Raw genomic sequence first — 21,412 nt, forward strand, 5'->3', positions numbered from 1 at the left:
CTCCGGTTCAAATCCCAGGTAAGACACTAATCTTACAGATAAGTCTTGGGTCCAGTAAATTCAATGATTGAATTGAAACAAACAAATGTTATGTAGTTAAGTTGAAAACTTTATTTTTTGGTCATTGTTGTTTTAATGTTTTTTTTTGTATTTTCCATTTTTATTATTTATTATTCCCCTATGGGAGAGAAGAAAGGGAGGGGTTTCACTACTGGATCAAGAGTTAAAAAACAAAACAAAAAAAAACAATCAAATGTTTTGCTAAAAAAAAGAAACGCCTCTCCTCTCCGATTCCCTCCTTTTCATGCCATCGTTCATTTTAATCCGCGACACATAGTGTCATAAATTCCATGAAAGGTTGCGTTTGTCTCAAAACGCAACATTGGAAGATAAAAGTTGTCTTTGCTCCGTTTATCGTCAGAGATTTGTTTTTTGTTGAGATGTAAATCCTCTCTCCGCGTGTGGTCCACCCAGCATGATGCCAGCCTCACGTCTCTCTGAGAGGAAAGGAGTTGAAGTGGAGAGTGGAGGGTTGAACAGGGCTTGGCTGCTGCTTTCTGTCCCGTCACCTCTGTCGATAATTCATTCTCCCAGCCCTCCTCGTTATTTTTTTCCGGGAAGGGGAGGAGGGCTGAGAAAGAGGTTGTTGAACAGCAAGAGGAATAAGGTGCTTTGTGACATAATGGTCCTCTCCTCTCCCCCTGGGCTATTGTGTCCCATCAGTCCCAGTTTATGTCACTCACGTTCACAGTCCAGTTGTCACATCCAGGAGGCGAAGGAGGGTGTCAGGCTTTTTGTTCAAAGGAGCATGATGGGATGGGCCCGGGGGGACAGAGGGTCTTCAGTTTCCAGGCGGATGGAAGGGTGAGGGGTGCGCCTGTACCTGCATCGCTGTGGGAGGTAGGCAGAGAATAAAATACAGGTTCAGTAAAGGCAGAAGGCTGGGTTGTGTTTTCTTCTCAAAATATACTGGAACCACATGTCTCACCTATCCTGGATAAACACAGTTCACGCCTGTAATGTTAACAAATAGACAATCGGTTCTTTAAACCTCTGTAAAGCGCAGTAAACGGGTAAACTCCACTGACTAAATACATACATATATACATACTCGTCATACAAGTGACCAGGGTTTTTTGGAGGACTGAAAAAGTTTTGAGGTTGCCAAACCCAACAGAACCTTGTATTTTGCAACTCTACATAATTTAATGCGTTTTCTTGGGTTTGGTTCAAGACAGAGCATGTAGACTTGCATGCACAGAGGACCATTTATCACAGGTGCAGCTTTTACAATGGCTTTCTTGACCGGTCTACTTCGCAAGAGCCCGAATCTGCGTGGAAGCAAATGGTCTGAACCAGACTCAAAAAGCTGACATGGGTAGTAGCACACATCTAGCCCATTCTGACCGGGCACCCATTTTGGTGTTGGCATCATGTTATGCTTTAGCCATTTAAAAATAGCAGATCTACAAGCTCATAGCGCGCCACCGAGTGGCGCGCTACGAGCTTGTAGGTCTGCTATTTTTGAAAAAAAATCGAAGAACGACTGACATTTTTAGAATCTGATCTCAGGTCAGAATGGGTTCATCAGACCAGTGTGTGTCCGGCGGAAACCTCGTATGAATCTGATCTCAGGTCAGAATGGGCTAGTAGTTGCAAGGCCCCCCGTTACTGCACCTTGTGGATGTCCTATGTAGAAATGTTGATGTGCTCCTTGCTGCGGCCCATGCTGGGGGTGCTGTTGAACTGAACCTGGGCCTTGCTGGGGCGGGCCTGGCTGCAACATGACTAGCTGATGGTGGGTTTGGTTCCCCGAGTGGTGGGGGCCCGCCATGGCTCCCTGGACATGAGCCTGCGGAGGAGGAGGAGGTGGGGTTGGTTAATTAATTCAGTTAAATGGCTCTGACAACATCAAATATCATGCTTGGAAGACGGCGTCATAAGTGATCTCTAACGTCGACATGCCAAAGCTGTAATACCTGTGCGATCTGTCCCAGGTTGTACGTGTGTGGGATCCCTTGGTGGCCGTGGATGCTGTACCCCTGGATGGGGTAGGAGCCCTGGGGAGACGTGTGGCCTGGCGGCATGTTGGGAGGGGTGGGGGCCGAGAGAGGGCCCGAGTGGTACAAGGACTGGGGCTGGGGTCCCGACTGGGCGTTCTACATGGGAGACATAAGCATTAAAAGGGATAGTTCAGATTTTTTGAACTCAAGTTGTATGAAATACTTTCCATTAATATAGTGGTTGCAACTGTATTAATTGATTGCCAGAGTCCCGTGGTGGGAGTTCTGCTCTGGTTTTGGTGAAATATCAAGTAGTTCCGGTCATTTTGTGGGGGGGCACTGGGGGCCACGCAGTAAAGGTAAATGAATCCACAAAACTAACGTAATTTGTATCGTTGACCCATTTCTAAAATATTAGTGCAACTTTCGTTCTTTTTTTTTTACCCCTCAAGACACTATCCACTTATTGTCAATGGGGAATTTAATGAAAATCTACAGTAATAGCTGAATATAGGAATATTGTAATAAAATAATCGATTTCCAAAAACATTTAGCCATTTGCTGCAAAAAAAAAGGTTAAATCGGACCAATCAATTTAGTCTATCATAAACAAATTGTATTAGCCCATTCTGACCGGGCACCCATTTTGGTGTCAGCATCATGTTATGCTTTAGCTATTGAAAAATAGCAGATCTACAAGCTCATATCGCGCCACCGAGTGGCGCGATACGAGCTTGTAGGTCTGCTCGTATGAAACCTCGTATGAATCTGATCTCAGGTCAGAATGGGTTCATCAGGACCAGTGTGTCCCCGGCGGAAACCTCGTATGAATCTGATCTCAGGTCAGAATGGGTTAGAATCCATAATGGAATGGCAAAGCAGTGTTTTCACCTGTCCAGGGCTAGGGGCAGCATGCTGCGGTGGGGGCTGGTTCCCTGTGGGGGTGCTGGAGGGCTGAGGTTGATGCACTGCACCAGAGTGGTGGGCGAAAGACTGGGGAGCTGCCAGGGAGAGAAGAGAGAGAAAAAACACACCAACCCATGGGTTATTCCATTAGCTGGAGGCTATCCAATCTATTATATATATACACACTCTACAACACAGAGCTTTCATGGGAATAGTCCTGCAGTTAGCAGTTCAGATGAACATTAGATTGTCTTGTCTTAATTAAATATGAATATACGAGAGCAGTGATGCGTTTACCATGCAGCCAACTTTCAATACTTAGGGTTGGGATCCAACTTTAGGTCCGACACACTAAAGGTCCGACAGTCATTAGACCCGACAACCTACCCCAAACCCTACCCCAAACCCTAACCCAACCCTACCCCAAAACCTACCCCAAAACCTACCCCAAACCTACCCCAAACCCTACCCCAAACCCTAACCCAACCCTACCCCAAAACCTACCCCAAAACCTACCCCAAACCTACCCCAAACCACAACGCAACGCATGTCGGACCTACCCCAAACCCTACCCCAAACCCTAACCGCAAGCACAACGCAACGCATGTCGGACCTACCCCAAACCCTACCCCAAACCCTACCCCAAACCCTACCCCAAAACCTACCCCAAACCCTAACCGCAAGCACAACGCAACGCATGTCGGACCAGTGCATGATTTACCATTTTCTGCATGTCGGACCTTTGCTGTGTCGATCAGCGTTCGCACCCCCCCCCCCCCCCCCCCCCCCCTCTCTCAACACAGCATCAGGGAACGTAATGTCAGAATAGAACGATAAGATAGAATTTCAGGGTTTAACCCATTCTGACCTGAGATCAGATTCATACGAGGTTTCCACTGGGACACACACTGGTCTGATTAACCCATTCTGACCTGAGATCAGATTAAAAAAATGTCAGTCGTTCTTCGATTTTTTTCAAAAATAGCAGACCTACAAGCTCGTATCGCGCCACTCGGTGGCGCGATATGAGCTTGTAGATCTGCTATTTTTCAATAGCGAAAGCATAACATGATGCCAACACCAAAATGGGTGCCCGGTCAGAATGGGTTAATACTCCCCAAGTTCCCAAAGTCGGACAAGCCATTGCATTCTAATGCATAACAAATAAAGTAATTCGTATAAAAATGCAGAACCAACCTCCGTAAATGCCCTGCTGTGGGGCCTGCTGTCCGTCTCCCTGCCCCTGGAACTGAGGGCCTCCAGGGGGCGCCAGCGCCTGAGGGTGGGGGCCGCCTCCCTGGCCAATCATCCTGGCTCCGCCCTGCAGCATGGAGTACATGGGCTGGAGAGGAGAAGAGAGGACAGAGCGTGTGACAGGGATGGATGAGAGAGAGAGAAGGTGTGTTTGAGCATGAGAGAGCTTGAGAGAGAAAGAAAACAAGTCATTCTCAATTGTTAAAAAATCACTTCAGGTTTTGACTTAAATGCTGGGGGCGACACACTAGAGGTTGTGAACAGTGATTGATTGCTCCCTCTCTGCCTTACACTTCATGGAACAAGCAGCACTTGAAATTCTCTTTATAGTTTATTTTAAAACCCTTGCAATCTGACCTTTAGTTCTTTAAAACCCCTTTCAATCTGACCTTCAGTTCGCCCTTTTCGAATTCCCTCCCTCCCTCCGGAAACAACAAAGCCATACGGCAATTATTATGCATTATTAATATGCAAGAGTGAAGTACAACCAGCAGAATAAGAGATGGTGGGATAAGAACTGGTAAAAGTACTTAATCTTCCTAAATTAGTTTTTTCCTATCATTTACTGTGACGTCTTGAACACAAGGAGAATGTGTCGCTATAATATTCCTTTGTGGTTGATGTAACACAAGTAAATTAGCCACACATGAATATAGCCACCAATTTAACTACTCAGTTCACACACATACCCATGCAGAGGTGTGTGCATCACTCATGCATGAGACTGGAAGTAGATTTCAAAGTAAGTTTTATCTTCTTCAGCTGTGTTTTTGATCAGGCCGTAATACTCATGTTTACAAGTCAAGTTTGCACCGTTTTGAAGTAAGCCAAGCAATGTTGGCCTCTATTTTGTGTGCGTTTTCTTATTTCTTTAGATTCTTCAGTCACAGTAAAGGAATGTAAATTCTCCCTTGTATTCAAACCATCGCAGGTTGAGTAAATGATCCGTTAAATCCTTTTAGGTTTAAGTCATTACTTTGTGTCAAACTTAGAGTAAACAACAGAGTAGCAAAGGGACTTTTCTAAGGGAATTCTAAGGAGTATAATATTATATACTGGCACTCATGTATCAGTGAAGGGCAAGTGTATATTCTCAGGGGTAGGCCTGTCACAATTCATAATCATAATAATTTCCATGTTGAAAAAATGTCATACATTTAAAAACAAAATTGCAGATCTACAAGTACAAAGTTATTACAACTAAATATGTCTGCCATTTCTTTGTACATTTAGGTTATTTTTCATCTGCTCTGTGGTCTGTGCAATTTTTGATTATGAAGCCTAAAAGGCAAATGGAAATTCCATTGTATTCACAAAGTCCAATCGCAATTATTTGTATGACAATTAATCGTCAACTACAATGTTGTAATGGTGACAGCTCTAGGGAGGGGCCCCTGGAACATACATACATTGCCCCACCCCAAACTCCCGGGCGATCCTACCTGTCCAGGGTAGGGCGACATGGCCTGAATGACCTGCTGCTGGCCGTACTGCTGCGGGTTGTACTGTAGGTAGGACTGGGGGTAGGGCGAGGCCACTAGCGGGGCCCCGGCAGCCGACGCCGTGGCCTGCAGCATTTGGGGGGCTGAGGTACCATGATCGGCCCGTTGAGCCACCACTGAGCCTGCATGAGACACGAGACTTTAGAAAGGAACCGTACAAGAACAGCACAGGCAAAGGATATAGCAGTGTGCATTTCGGGTCATTCGAGATCGATCAGGTTATTCAAGTCGATAAAGATCATCACGGCGTTATGATTCCAGACAGGTTTCAGATGACGCCATCTGAAGACTGGAAATATACGTAGCTCTAGGACTTTGCCTTCATCATCTTGTTATAAAGTCACCATTTAACCCATTCTGACCTGAGATCAGATTCTAGAAATGTCAGTCGCTCTTTGATTTTTCAAAAATAGCAGACCTACAAGCTCGTATCGCGCCACTCGGTGGCGCGATATGAGCTTGTAGATCTGCTATTTTTCAATAGCTAAAGCATAACATGATGCTGACACCAAAATGGGTGCCCGGTCAGAATGGGTTAATCCAAGCTTTTGTGATAAGAAAGAAGCTTTAACACTGGCCCTTTCACAGGGTTCAGATCACAGAATCAACAGATAAAACTGTTTTGGAACATTGTCCAAACATCTCGGGTCATCTGATGACATCTCAGGTCTGGTTACGATCATGTTTTGATTCTCGCCGTTTCAAATATTTGACCTGAACTCACCTTAGACATTTGGCATAAACACAATGGTACTTACAATGGATCAGTCTGACATTGCACAGTAATAAACAACCAGGAACAGACAACAGACCACATGTGAATTGAACAGAGTCCATTATTTAACAATGTTTCATGTTTCACAGAATGTAGTGATACAAATTGATGCAGGGAATCGTAACAGTGTGGTGGACTATGCATACCTTTGGGCCTGGGGTATTTCCCCTGGTTGACTGTAGACATGTACTGGTACATCTGAGGAGGCTGGTGAGACATAAGACATTAAATCAGTGGAAGAATGCCTAGATTGGAATGCATACACCTAATCCACAAGTTCTCTGAAACCCCTACAAGTTAACTTGAGCTTGATCTGCATTTTAACTTCTCAAAACTGTGTTGGGTAGCGATTAAACACTTGAGTGACGAAAATAGCCAATACACCATTGCAACGTGTTGTGAACGTGTAGTTCCATTTTGTGGGAAACTTTCACACCACGTCCAGTCCCAAACATTTCCTAACTAAAACCAATTTACATTTAACCCATTCTGACCGGGCACCCATTTTGGTGTCGGCATCATGTTATGCTTTAGCTATTGAAAAATAGCAGATCTACAAGCTCATATCGCGCCACCAAGTGGCGCGATACGAGCTTGTAGGTCTGCTATTTTTTTAAAAATCGAAGAACGACTGACATTTTTTAGAATCTGATCTCAGGTCAGAATGGGTTCATCAGACCAGTTCCAGTTCAGTTCCAGTTCAGACCAGTTCATCAGACCAGGTTTTCCAGTGGAAAACCTCGTATGAATCTGATCTCAGGTCAGAATGGGTTAAATGCAAAAATCCAAATGGTAATGTTCCTCTGTACCTGTACAGAGTGTATCTGTGAGACGTAGGAGAGGTAGGGGGCGTTGTAGAGAGAGGCCTGTCCCCCTGGGTGCTGAAGAACCACTGGGCTGGGGGGCGTGGGCCGAGGTGGGGTGGGGGCTGTGTTGGGTTTAGACTGCACAACAAAAACACAGAGGTAAATGCATCACCGGACCAAAGTAACCCAATGATTTGTTACATTTTGTAAACAAATAATGAATTCTGAATTATTATATCAGATTTATGTTTATTACTTTTACATTCCAATTATCCAGTCCATGTCATGCAGACAAGCATAGCTCTTAAAAGGACCTTCTGCATACTAGAACTTAAAGGTATATTCAGTGATTTCACTCAAAAAACCTTAGGTTTCGTTTTTGGCTGTGGGACCCAGCCTTTCATCCAATCAGGATAGAGAGTCAAAAACGAAACCTAAGGTTTTTTGACCCCCAGGGGTTAACTGGGGACAGGGAGGAACTCCTTATATGGTCAGCACACTCTATAGTAGGGAGGATTATCACAACAAAACAAAAAAATAAGTGTTATTTGAATTAAGTGAAATCACTGAATATACCTTTAAGGGACACTGCACCCCTTTTGCAACCAGATCTTATTTTAATTGTGTTTGGGAGACAAGAAACACTTTCCAGTGGGTAATGTTGTTTTTAGTTATTTTAGTATTTCAAAGTGTCTGTGATGTCATGTAAAGTTCTCAACGGGCCCAAAAATTATGGCCCGGCCCGACCCTACCCTAACTGGGTGGGCCCGAGGCTCGGCCCTACCCTAAAAATTGCCATAATGTTAAGCCCGAAGCCCAACAAAAGCCCGAAAGAAAAAAAAAGAGAGAAAAAAAAGCAGCACTAAATGGCAGCGCAGCGGCGCCGTGTTTCAGTGTGAAAGTGAGAACGGAGATCAGCGGATTTATCGAAATAAAGGATGTATGTAACTCACGTTAGAATAGGCATTAATGTTCCATAACTTCCATTTCCAATCATTCTAATGGATTCCATACAGTGGTGGTGGTGACTGGTGAGTAAACATGAATAGCTGCTGCAGCTCCCTCCCTTAGTTTCCTCTGAAGTGAAGTTGCTTTACGTGTAGCTATAAGTTATATATCACCATCATGGATCGTTTGGTGACGTTGATTAATAATTAGGTTTTATTCATCGCAGCCAGCTGGGTTAACGAGACTCTCAGTGCAACATGACGAAAACCTGACGCTTCTTCAGCTGTGATAATCCGATTGATTTGATAAAATATTTAAGCATATGGCAACTTGGCAAGTTAACTGGTGGTTAGTAGCTCGTTTGGTGCGCAAACTAGAGGGAAACCAGCGGTAGCAAGGCACGCAAGTCTCTCACCGTTCACTGTTCTCTAGTCTACTGCCTGCGCGCGGGGCAGGCTGCAATGCTGCTCTGGCCTCGTACACACATGCTGGACTGACATGATCTGTTCTGTCTGTGTTTCATGGCCGCCTTATTCTCAATGCTTTTCTAATGGAAGTCACGTGGTTTGACATGTGTGTACGAGGCCTCCGAGTCTGAATCTGAAATGCCAGTGCGATGCGACCCCGTCTCCAGTCCTCCTCCTGTCACAAGTGAATCGCCTAGCGCAGCCCTCTTCATAATAAATGCATACACGTATACACAATCACATTACACAAATAACAGAATTGCTATTTTTATTATAATAACACTTAAAAAAAAAAGGAAAAAAAAGAACAAAATTGCGGAAAATCACAGAGCCCGAGGCTCGGCCCGGCCCGACTAATTAGCATATTATTTGGGCCCGGCCCGGCCCTAAAACGTCGGGTCGGGTCGGGCTTGGTCGGGCCTGGTCGGGTTCGGGCAGAGTTTGAGAACTTTAATGTCATGGACACTGGTCTCACTGCTGGATTACTACAATTACCATAATGCTTTGCTGCACTCACCCCACCTTGTGGAGAGGGGTAGGGCTGCATTACCAAGACAACATGTAGTCCAAGAAGGAAGTGAGACCAGTGTCCATGACATCACAGACACTTCGTCTCCCAAACATCATTAAAATAAGATCTGGTTGCAAAAGGGGTGAAGTGGACGTGGACGTTTTTGCTGTTCTGACCACCATGGCTTACCATAGTCATCTGAGGTTTGATTGGGTTGAACTCTTTAGCGTTGGGATTTAGTGTCGACTTCTTCACTTGTCTGGAAGAAGACAAAAGACGACAACAGTCAACCAACAGACAAACACAAAAACTAACCCGTTTATTAGGACAATTCAAATTGACCACTCACTCAGGCATGCCCTCCGTCCGCTCAGCCGATTCCTCGCATCCTGGGGTTCTCGCAGGCTGAGGGACAGCTGGTGACTGCCGGTCTGAAATGGGTCCTGTGGTGGCGGTCGTTGTAGCGATAGGCGTAGCAGCTCTGTCCTTGGACGAGTCCTCACCAGTGGCAGGTGATGGCTGGGCCTGTGGCTGAGAGGGGCTGGATGCCGGGGTCTGGGCTTTAGGCTCCGGGCTTGGGGTCAGGTCTGACGGGGAGAGTTTCGCTGGGTTGGGCATGGAAGCCTCACCGGGGGCAGGGGGTGTCGCTGCTGCCGGGGAGCTTGGGGAACTAGAGCTGCCTCCACTCGGCTGAAGCTGCAAAAGGAGGGTTAAATGGATGAATGGATGGGCAGTAATGTCAGGTAGGAGGGACAGAGAAGAAATATCTAATTTGTTTGCTTTTGGAAAGGGTAACCGACTAAATACACACAGAGACAAATCCGATTTTCTTTGTGAAGAAAGTATCACATTGTTTTTTGAAAAGCAAAACATTTTAGACCACTAAAATTCATTACATTCAACAGCCTTAATGTTGTCTAAATTGATAAGCATTGCTAATGCGCAGGAACCCGTTACTGAAACCGAGTATCACAGCATTTGGTATGTTAAAAATCCCACTTGTGTGAAGTGTTAAATGTTTAGTAGGCCGACAGGAAATGGGGAGAGAGATGGGGGGGGGGGGGTGACATGCAGTAAAGGCCGTTGGGAATCGGATCAGGAGTCGAACCCGCGGCACACTGCCAGGCTGGATTACCAGCCAAGGTGCCTGGACCGCTGAGCCACGGCCCAGTCCGTGACGGGCACATCACATTCTATGCTCAGCCAATCAAAACATCACATTACGTGCCAATACACACAAAGCTGTGCATAGGAGGGCCCCTCAACAACATGTCAACTAGCCACATGAAAGGGGTGCCCTTCTTTGTGAAGTAGTCTTAACTTTGAAGAGGACACTAACATGCTGCCCTTCTGCAATACATTTCCATTTTCTGACGGCTCAACTCTTACCCTGAACTCCTTGCCAAATTTCCGCAGCTCCTCAATCTGAGACCTCTGTTGAACCGAGGGAGCTACAGCAAGGCAGAGGGACAAATGATTAAAGGGAAACAATGATGATTTTAAAATACAAAAGACGGACTGATCATGGGTCATCTCTCCTTGCCACGGTGGAACACATCATTTGAGAAACTCGGGACAGTTAATTTCAACACACACACACCTTTATTATTCTTACTGTCCTCGGTGCTGCTGGGGCTCTCAGCTGAGCGTTGTTCTTTCGCGGCCGTGCTTAGGATCTCGTTCACTGTGGAAGAGGAGAGACAAGACACAAAAGGGGTTAATTAGCTTCAATCTAAAAAATGTATCACTTCAGTAGATTCCTGCGTTAATAATTGTCACATTCTCCGATACCGGCAAGCCTCCTGTGACCGCGGATGACATCCGCTTCATTACAGAATAAAAATGGCTTCGACTTTGACAGGAAGTAGAGCTATAACAAGAGCAGAAAGGTCACTGGCTTTACCGTCTACGGGGAACAAGGGGGCAGGGCCAGAGGTCTTCTGGGCAGGCATGGAGACAGACGATGTGTCCAAATAAGGTGTGTCCTGGGAAGAGCCCGACTTGGGAGAGCGAGCGGCTGGTTAGAGGACAAGGATAACAGAACAAGTCAGTGTCGGATGCAAAAGTTAAAATAATAATGCTATAATGGGTTGTTAAAACAAAGTCGCTCACTGAATGTGACGGGGGAGTGTGCACCTGTGGACTGACTGTGTGCATTTGGAGTGCGGATTGTTCTACTTGACTGTGGTGGTCTTTGGGCCTTGGGAGAGGTTCTGGAGGACACTGGGGGGGGGGGGGGGGGGGGCGACAGAAAAGAGAACGGTTAGCTCATATGTCTTGTCATTTTATGTTACATGAGCAGTCCTCGGTTTCAACAGATTTTATTCCCCTTTAGCACGGACGCTGTGCCGACAGAACAATCAGAAGAAACTGGGTGCAGCAACAGCTGGTTATATTTCAAAATTATTTATCAGTCAACGTGTAAATTACATCAGTGAACGCAGAAAGAAACACCACTCACCTCCATTGACAGGCCTGCCGGCTTCAGACAGTGAGTGAGGGAGAGAGTGTGAGTGGGGGACACTGTGTCCATGTGGAGGGCTGGCTGGGGAGGGTGCTGTGGAGGCCGAGGTCGCAGACACAGGCCCACCGGGAGAAGCAGGGGTGTAGGGGCTGGCGGGCCCAGGGGCTGGGCCGGGGCTGCTGGCATAGGCGCCGCTACGACCAGACAGGGGACTGCTCCGCTCTGAGGGGGAGGCAGCTGGCTGCGGGCCCGTGCCGGATGGGAGGGGAGGCCGGGAGGACGATGGAGGATTGGAGCGGTAGCCACCGCCGCTGAGGCGGTTGTGGGGCGGGGGCCCTCCGGGGCCGCCCCCTGGACCCCTCTCGGCCCGCTCACGCTCTCTGTTCATCTCTCTCTGGCGTTGAGGTAACGGAATGTACTTGCCCTCCCTGACAAAAAGAGAATGATCACATTACACCCATGGAACAAACATCGGACATTAAAGTCAAACAGTACCACCAAATCACCCTACTGCACATGTTTGCCCCCTGCAAGGATTTAAAGAGGTGATGTTGTCATTGCAGGGACTTCTGCCTTTGCCATTGCAGTTTAATGGCCTCTGTTCACCGTACAGTTGTCCATTCTTTATAAACACTTCCCTTATACTCATATCGAAAGAACAAAGGTCAGTTCCTAGTACAACACAAAATGTTTAATACACGCTCCTCCTTCCACTGCCAACTACTAGGAGTTCTATTGGTCAGAACTCAAACCACCCCCCCCTCACCTATTGCCAGCCCCGGGGCTGTCTCGGCCTCTCTCGCGATCTCTGTCACGGGGGCTCTCACGGCCCCTCTCGCGGTCATTGCCTTCACGCACTACGGCGCTGTACTTGTCCTCCTCGCTCTTGCCCTCTTCATTTTCCAGGTTAACGCGGTGGCGGTATGTGGCGCTCGACTCGATCTCGCTGGCCAGGCGGGCAGCACGTGCCTCCCTCTGTCGGAAGCCCTCTGTACTTCCTTTCTCTAGTTGTGTACTGTGGAGAGAACAAAGGGAGATTAAAGAGGGAACCAAAACCAAGGGAATAGCTTCTCTCTCTCTCAGTCGATATAATGACTTCATGAGAATTTCAAAGCTACATTTCAAAGCAAACCAAATTTGTAATCACGAGTGAGAGTTAGTTCCTTTTGTCACTGGTGTCACTTTTCACTGTAATTGTTCTGTCCCCTGTACTATGTTTACTTGTTTTTGTATTGTATGTTTTTGTATGGATAGTTATATTACCACTTTTAAAGAGCCTGCTCAGGGACTACAGATACAAATTTGCTCCTGGCCAACTCTGGCCCATTTACATGGATTTTAAAAATGACATGTTGATTAATGCGTTAATCAACATAGTGCGTTGTCCCTGTTAAATAAATAAAATAACAGCAGCCATGAGGGCTTTGCTACAAAGTATTGTAGACTTGATTAGCTCTGCAAGAAAATGTCTGACATGTGCCCTTTTAGTACAAGGATAATAGTGGCCACAGCATGAGCTATAGAGCACAGATTGTATTTGTACTTAGATTTTTTTATGGCTATACATGTACTTAGAGACCATTTTTGGTCCACTGTAAATGTGGCATATTAATAAATACATTTTACCCTATATTCTGCTTATTTTTGTACTACAGCATTTGGGATTGTTTTTCATACAGAAAAGCAGATCATTCTGGAAGACAATGCATCCATATGAGGACTTACGTGTACATTGAAAGGCTGGAGTCGTACGTTGATGTGACTCCGTATTTCACCTCATTGTATCTGAACATCTCATTGGCATCCCAGCCATTAGACTGAAAGGAATGAAAGAGAATCGTGTCATTAAGGTACAGAGTGTAATTGGGCATTAATAACATTGAATACGTTCAAGCAACACTTGAATGATGAAGCCGATTTCTAAGAAGATTTCTAGTTAAAAATGCTTTCCGATGAGAGTCCTGCAACGGGTCGGATACCCGCGGATACCCGAGTTTGACGGGTGGGAACGGGCGGGACAATATACCTTTATAAATTAGCGGGTGAGGGCGGACCGCAGCGTGGGTGGGGGTGACCTTTTTTTAATCAGCGGACCTGCACTGCACGATGTTAAACAACAACAGCTGAGCTGGGGTTTTTCTCAACAGCGGAGACAAGTTAAATCCGTCACATGACCAAGGAATCGTCAGTGATGTCGATTCCTTCATAATGGCGTTCCGTTTCTGCTGCTGTGCTTCCCTATGTGCTACTTCCTTGTTGCATAGCAGTGACATCACGGTCGAATCCTTGCTTCCCTTATCGTAGCATTTCACGTGTGGAGTTTATTTTTTTATCACCAGGCTAAAGCCTGTACTGTACTTGTACATTACTGTACTTTGAGCTGATGAAGCACCAAGGGATTATAATGCCAACAGTCAACACAAGCTAACCCAGGTAATGTTGGCCTAATGCGTCACTCTAAGTGTAAATAAAGTTAAAAAGATTAGCCTGATGAGTGATGACCGTGTTTCTTTTTTATCATCCTCTCCTTGTTGATACATTATGCCATTTAGGTCGAAATCATGATATAACTTTATGTTGTGATAATAAGCAGCAGTAGCCTCAGTCAACTACATGTCTTCCGTTCCATGTGCAACGCACTGCCGCCGCCGCCCACCACCACCACCACCACACGGTGTTGGATGAAATAAATTCAATGATAGCTATCGGTGCCTGTGATACGAAGGGGCGGATCTGGTTTTGAGTTTTATATAAATCCCGGGTAACGGGCAGGTTGCGGAACTGATGATTGACGGGCCGGGTGGGTGCAGGTTTCGAAAATTGTACCCGTGCAGGACTCAATTCAATTCAACTTCAATTCATTAGTCATTTTTACAAATAGGTGTGCATTAGCATTCTACACCATGTTGTGTGTGTGTTGAAGTGTACTTACAGCATCATTCTCCAGGTCGTAACTCTCACCATTGCTGTCTCCACCCTCCCATCTCTGCAGCACCTTCTCCTTGTGCTCTCCGTTGACACGAGTTGCGCTGATGGCAGTGTCGGTGAACGTGTCTAAACAAAGCAGATAATGCATCACTATGGCTATGTCTAATAACAATCACAAAAGGAAGTAGGGTCACACTGGAAATAATGAAAAGCTCTGCTGTATTTTATTGCGTCAATGTTTCGATCAATCAGTTCTTCAAAAGGACATAAGTCCTGATGAAGATCTGATTGATTGAAACGTTGAGGCAATAAAATACAGCGGGGCTTTTTCAGCATTTCCAGTGTGCAGACTACTTCCTTTTGAGATAAAGCTGCTCGTCTCACACCTGGGCCACGGATGTGCGTGCGCTACCTTCCTCATGATCTAATAATAATCTCCCCAAATATTTTGTTTTGAATGTGGCAAGCGTTTGCCTCTTCAGAACACCAATTTACGATACATTGCACACCCATTTGCTGTTTTTCCTACCACTTGGCGTACACTTTATTTGCTTTAGATTCCACTGACTGATACCCCTTTTCCCTCCAACTGACCGTACGTGTCCCAACATAGCCAGTAGGGCTCCATTTCATATCAAAGCATAAAATGATTAATTATTTCAACTGACCCAAAAGTACACATTGTAGAACAAATGAGATTTTTAAATCACACGACCCATCAGAGGGGAAAAAATAGTTTAATGGGGGAAAATGCTCTTTTCATTCACCAATGTCTGACTAAACCCAATTCCATACTACTACTTGGACCTCAAGGTGAAAATTCTTCTCTAAGTCTCAGTAGAAAGTGTAAATGATAACATCTGAAGACGCTAGCAGTCACCACTTCCTGTTATCAGCCTGTATCAACAGTTCAACAGCATGCAATGCAGCCAGTACAGACATTTGCACATACTGACGTTGTCAGCCATTGTCCGACGTGGCGTTGGTCGCACTGTCCGACTATTACTAACCATAACTAACCATAACTCTAACCTCAGTCTTAAACGGCCACGTAAGTCCATATAACCTCATCAGTCTTAACCGGCCATGTATTACGTCAGTTTCACAATTTTTTCGTTTCAGCGTCAGTAATTTCACTTCCACATTTCCTAGTCACCTGCTCACGGTAGGCAGTATGTGGAATTGTCTATATTGCCTGCATCGCATGGTCCAGATAACATACTGGTGATTATTGGTTGATAATATCCGTAACGGGTGTGATTGCGCAACAGAGGAAAGTGTCATGTTATGTTTCAACCCATAAGTCAAATTTGTTGTGTGTACCTCTGGTTGCGAAGTTCAGGTCCACATCTCTGCAGTTCATGATGACTAGGTCTGCAGGGCTGAAGATCATGGTGTCTATGATCTCTTCCCTGCGGGGTGGGACCGACGACGAGCTCTCCTCCTTACTGCGCTTGTGGACGGCGTCCACTGCTAGCTCACACTGAGGGCAGAACACACAAGACGGGGATGTTTGAAGTGAACGTAAAAGACAAGGCAATGCTTTTAAAATGCCCCATGAACTCAGGCCATACCTTCTTTTTTACTTTTAGTAAATTACTTTGAGCATTTTGGTTAAAGGACCATACCGGTGATCTGGCATGTTTAGCTCAACGACTAATGGCAATACTCACGGCATTTACTGCACTTTTTTTAGTCATACAATGGTTAGTTTCATTGTCGAGGAAGCCAGTGGTTCAATGTCAATACAGTATGGAAATTACTAGTCATATTTGGTAATTATATGTATATATGTGTATATCTGCCTAAACAATGATTTATTGATGCCGATATGGTCCTTTAAAAATCGAGGAGGTTGCATGTTCTTACCCGAGAGCTGAGAGTCTTAAAGACGCCTTCATATACAGTGCCATTCTTAACTCTTACATCGCAGGTGGATCCCTAAGAAACAGTGAGAATGTTTTAGAACAAAACACAAGTCTAGTTGTAGTGGTCGAGGCAGACGCTGCATTGCTCTACATCAGCGGTTCCCAAACTGTGGTGCGTGCACCCCTTGTGGTGTGCAACATGGAAAGGCTAATAGGGTGCTATATATTAACATATTATGCCAATATAATGGCAAGCATATGCAGAATATAGCCAATGCTGCATAAATTATGTCATATTCAGGTTCATATATGTGCATACAGTACATGTGGATAAATAGGAAATATATGTCTCTACAGTATATAGCTTATGCAATTTATATTTCCATGTGGGGGGGGGGGGGGGGGGGGGTGGTGCGTCAGTTAGGTCGGGAGGTAACAAGGGGTGCATGGCCAAAAAGGTTTTCGGAACCGCTGCTCTACATTACACAACACTACCAGATTTTCCCAGACTGGGTCATAGCATTTTAACCGACTACTTTATGATCAGAAGCCATTTGCTTATTTTCTAGGGCTATCAACAGGCCTGACATTACAGATCAGGATCGAGATGGGATGTTTTGGAATGAACTTGCTGTATCCTTAAGTAATATGGCCCTAGTGTATGGACAGGTCAGTCAGTATGCTCCATTGAATCTCTGGGGGTATAGAGGGTATGCGCGTGACATCATCATAGCAGGAAGTTATGCTGGAACGCCTACTGAGTGGCAAAAACTAAAAAAAAAAAACTGCTTTTTTGCCTTGACAGCCCATACATCCAAACAGAAAAGTTACCTCTGATTGCATTAAATTATGTTAAACTCACTTTGCCACTCATGTTATGCATGTGCATACCCTCTATAAGCAGCATTGACTCATCAAGCTGCTTGCAGCATTGACTCATTAAGCTACCTGAATGACATTGATAACATGGTCACATGACTCACCACCACAGCTGTAAGGAAATGGAGCATTCTGGCATTGTTGTACACGCCCTCAAATGCCTACAGATGGAAGAGCAACGTCATTCAGCACAGAAATACAAATCATCAACAATGATGAAGAGCAGGAGCAGCACAAAAACACCTGACACTGCCTGAAACTGTAAAAAATGATCATTAAAAAAAAAAAAAAAAAAGGTGTCTGTTTGTTGTACAGCTTCACTTAGGCTTGGCTACTTAAGTTGTGTGCAGGTGTCGCACATGGAAAATAGATCTACAAGCTCCGTATCGACCGTGCAGTGCATTGTACATTTTAGATCATCATTTCGATGCGCGACAAAGCACACAGCCAAATGGACATACTCACAGCAGACGACTGGAAAGGTGGCTTCACAGATGTTCGATTCCTGAGAGATAAAAGAGACATCAACATTAGAAGGCAATTAGTATGTCTGCCTCAAAACGGGCAGAGAGCAACTTGTTCTCCATTCTTGCTACAGTATTTATTGTAGTATCAGTGTCATTCCACACTTCCTTATGTGTAACTTGTTTGGTGGCTTTTTCACATAATCCTGATTGGTTGGTCTGACAATTCTGTTGCACTTAATGGGCCCAATTCACTAAGATGTTTATATTTTGGCCATAAAGGAATTTTCCGAACTTCCCACGTTAGTAGGCAGTAGTATAGATATAAAATATAATGCATTCTAATGACATACAGCAAGCTTTGGTCACATGCAAGTCTGCATCCAACTCCGTCTATTTGTATGTCTCTAAATGTTTTGATGAATTGAACAATGTGGACCCTGTTGTAAACAAGTGTAATGCTTAATTGGATCGTCCACTCACAGTTAACAGTCTTTGTATTGAGTTTGTGCTTGAAATGTACTGTAAATTCTGCAAACTGTTAATAAATATTTCAATCAATCAAAAAACTCATCCGAGTAGAATTGAGAAAGAGCGACCCTCCGCAAAATACACTGACATTTTTTTTTTAAGAATCAGAATACTAACGTGGGAAATTTGGAAAATTCCGTTACACCCCAAATATGGGCGTTAACAGATTAGTGAAGCGGGCCCGATGTCTAGCACTTACAATTAATTTGAGATTACACTACACTGCGACTTCTAGATTTCTTCTGGCAACAGTCAATTCATTTTAGATTGAGATCACTCACACCTACAGTAGTTGCATCGCTTCGTTGTTGCAAAACGACAGGGGATGCAGTGTGTTGAATGGTGATTTAACCAAACATTTATGTGCAAAATAAGTTTTTCGTATTTTTGCACGATAGAATGGCTAACAAGGAGAAATTATTCACTGATACATGCCTATTGTAATATTGTACATGTTTTGTGGTTGGTGTTTCTGTCCCAGAGCGAACCGATGCAAATTTGCTGCTAGCCAATTGTTCTCCGTCTAAGCAAAAATAAAAACTTGAATATATATTTTTTTGTAATGATATCAATGCACGTCATGTGGTAAGTGGTAGATGACGAGATACACTTTCCATCTCGGACAATCTGCCATTAGATTAGCCTCGCCATGTCGCTTTCACTTTCTCTGGAGTCGCATTATTGTGTCCCCCATTTGTCAATAATGCGGTCAGTTTGGACACTGTGAGATGGACAGTGTATTTTAACCAATCAAAAGCTCCATAGATAGACCCCGTTTCATAGGACCAAGCACCAAGTTGTCTCCGTGACGCGCCCACTTTACGCTTAACCGGTAGGCCTCGACCTAAACGGGGACATCCCCGGCCTTTCCTAAGCACGCGTGGCCCAGCCTACTCACCTCCCAACCGGGGTTCTGTTGTTGTTGTTCCCACTGGTCGCGGAGGACACACCGCTGGGGCCCGGGGTCCCGTTAGACGCTTTGCGCCCGCCGGAGCCGGGCTGTTGTTGCTTCAACATGGCTTTCCTTTCCACGAACACTTCGTTTAGCTGCTTTACAAACACCGATAATAAATCTATTCGGATGTTTAAAAAGAGGATCACCGTTTCAGCCCTGGACGTGTGGGCCCGTGGAAGCCCTCTCTATCTGTATAGCAATCTATCACAACCGGCTAGTGTGGCTAATCTGGCTAGCTAAATAGCCCGTCGCCTGTGGCCTTCCCCTGTAAGCAAGCTGAAACACGCGAAATGCGGTGGCCCACTCGGTCACGTTCCGTTCAAACCAAACACAGAAAATGGCCGATCCACTAGCACGCAAATAACAGCTATTTGCGTAAAAAAGCGAGCCGTTTTAAAAGGACACCGGAGCGATTAGCAGGACTGGCTACTAGTGTTAGCTTGATGTCCCGTCCTGTCCTACTGTCCAGGTGACCAGACTGCTTTCTTTCCCTTTTTACGTTCACTTCTACTCGGCACGGCGGTCCGGTCCTTCGGATTACAAAGAAAACCACGTCTTTTTAGTGTAATTTCTTTGTCGGTTGCTGTTGGGAGTTTCTAATGTGATGGCTTCTTGTTTAAAAACCTGCACTACCTCACGGTAGATGAGGTTCACACTCGCTCCGCGCGCGGGGTAGAGTGGGAAACCGGTAGTACGTTGCGCTTTTTTATGCCGAAATTGGTGACCTATGCGAAATCGGGGACCCCGCCAGGCCGCCACCACTGTAAGCTCGCGTCACCACTGACCACCACACGAGGATGGAGTGAGGGGCCTCGGACGGTTGAGATGAGCCAGGCTATATCATATGATTATCTTCTTTCTTATCTTATCTCAACTTCAATTTAAACGTCATTGTCACATCAAACTGTGACATAATACAGGAAGCGAACAAAACAAACAAAAATGGGAATCCGTATTATCCCTTTGTTTCTTTCAGACCCTCGTCCTTGTTTGAGCAAAGTTGTTATTGTTAAGACAACAATAAGGCGCAACGAATGCAGGACAGGAAGTAATAGCAGAGCAAAGTTGAATCATTAGCCAGCTGAGATTATTATTGTAGTTTTCATTCAGGTCATCTTTATCAAGACGTATTTTGTGCGTAAAAATGCCACACGACAGTGTGATTTGAGTCTATCTTATTAGCCAGGCTATCGATCTGGGCCCTCGGTGGGAAATGTTAATTCTCAACAGCGAAATTGCAAAAAGGCGTCCCCTACCTAGAGACACACAATTCGATGACACTAATATCGGTGTAACACATTCAGATGGGGCATGGTCAAGCGCGTGCGTGCGTTAATAACCTACTAGTGAGCGCGTGCGGGGAGCCCCGTATGATAAATATTTGTCTATTAGCTACAATGTTACCTCTGAAATAGCCGGGGGAGGGTATGTTTTACTGTACACGTGGCAGGCATACCACACACATTAACACGTGATGTTTGACTTTACCAGTCAATGGCTTTCATTAACAATGAATAACTTAAACATCTTCATGTTTTTAATTCCCCGTTTGAGGTTGGACGTTTTATATTAGAGCATTTATTTTTATTGTATATATTTTTTGCATTGGACTTGGAAATTCCACATTATTGTAAGAAAATATGTTGTTGGTCAAGCAAGGCAGTGGGGCCTACCCCAAGCCTGCGGGCCAGTGCGGGGTGACTGGAAAGCGGCTCCGTCTAATGAGGAAATTTAGAACTTCCTGTCTGAGAGCTAGCAGATTTAAGACATCCGGTTGCCTTCAGAATAAAATAAGGTTTTTTAATTCGTTAATTAAATAACTATTACATTACATTATTAGTGTAAAGTGTTCTTTTCGTTAAGAATCACCCAACAAGGATTGTCGTTTAGCCCAGCCGGGCAATAGTTTATTATAAAGTCCCGGCAGCGTCTCGTGAGCAGATCTAATGAAAAGATTTAAGGCTTCCGGTGGACGATCTCTTCAAAATAAGAGTACCCTCTAGAGTATTGAAAAAAAGTTTAATTTGCACATTAAAACGCGTGGGACCCAGAATGGACACTGGAAACGGTACTTTTGTGAGCATTGACGTCAGTAGAAGTTCTGCTGCTGTGAATTTTACACCTCTCCCGCTTAGCGGAGAGTGGGGTGTG

General features: G+C 45.0%; 1 protein-coding gene across 3 annotated transcripts; it reads right to left on the bottom strand.

The window, feature by feature from the left end:
* Window positions 1–97: 97 nt before the first annotated feature.
* Window positions 98–19,951, bottom strand: LOC310875005 (ataxin-2-like protein). 3 transcript variants are annotated; one of them, XM_083788011.1, is made up of 23 exons: window positions 19,205–19,951; window positions 17,777–17,816; window positions 17,416–17,472; window positions 16,434–16,505; window positions 15,888–16,047; window positions 14,569–14,690; window positions 13,362–13,453; window positions 12,403–12,651; window positions 11,634–12,064; window positions 11,309–11,395; window positions 11,076–11,189; window positions 10,773–10,856; window positions 10,562–10,623; window positions 9,522–9,868; window positions 9,362–9,431; window positions 7,250–7,384; window positions 6,587–6,647; window positions 5,606–5,787; window positions 4,107–4,251; window positions 2,895–3,004; window positions 1,980–2,159; window positions 1,678–1,852; window positions 98–891 (listed from the first exon to the last, which is right to left on the bottom strand). In XM_083788011.1, exons 1-23 carry the CDS (start codon window positions 19,321–19,323, stop codon window positions 842–844), a joined length of 3,144 nt encoding a protein of 1,047 aa, XP_083644137.1. In that variant the 5' UTR covers window positions 19,324–19,951; the 3' UTR covers window positions 98–841. The 3 variants fall into 3 exon arrangements, with proteins under 3 accessions (XP_083644137.1, XP_083644136.1, XP_083644138.1); XM_083788010.1 differs by having other exon boundaries at window positions 11,285–11,395; XM_083788012.1 differs by lacking the exon at window positions 17,416–17,472 and having other exon boundaries at window positions 11,285–11,395.
* Between the last annotated feature and the right edge of the window lie 1,461 nt (window positions 19,952–21,412).

The sequence above is a fragment of the Protomyctophum parallelum genome (genome assembly GCF_964188405.1).
Source record: "Protomyctophum parallelum genome assembly, chromosome: 17".
Classification (NCBI taxonomy): Eukaryota; Metazoa; Chordata; class Actinopteri; order Myctophiformes; family Myctophidae; genus Protomyctophum; species Protomyctophum parallelum.

Excerpts from the sequence above, each read along its gene's own strand:
- LOC310875005 (XM_083788010.1), bottom strand. The coding sequence starts at position 19,323 with ATGTTGAAGCAACAACAGCCCGGCTCCGGCGGGCGCAAAGCGTCTAAC. Across the intron at positions 12,652-13,361 it reads TCCAGCCTTTCAATGTACAC|TACACAACTAGAGAAAGGAA; the intron begins GTAAGTCCTCAT and ends TTCTCTCCACAG. Across the intron at positions 3,005-4,106 it reads ACAGCAGGGCATTTACGGAG|CTCCCCAGTCTTTCGCCCAC; the intron begins GTTGGTTCTGCA and ends TCTCCCTGGCAG.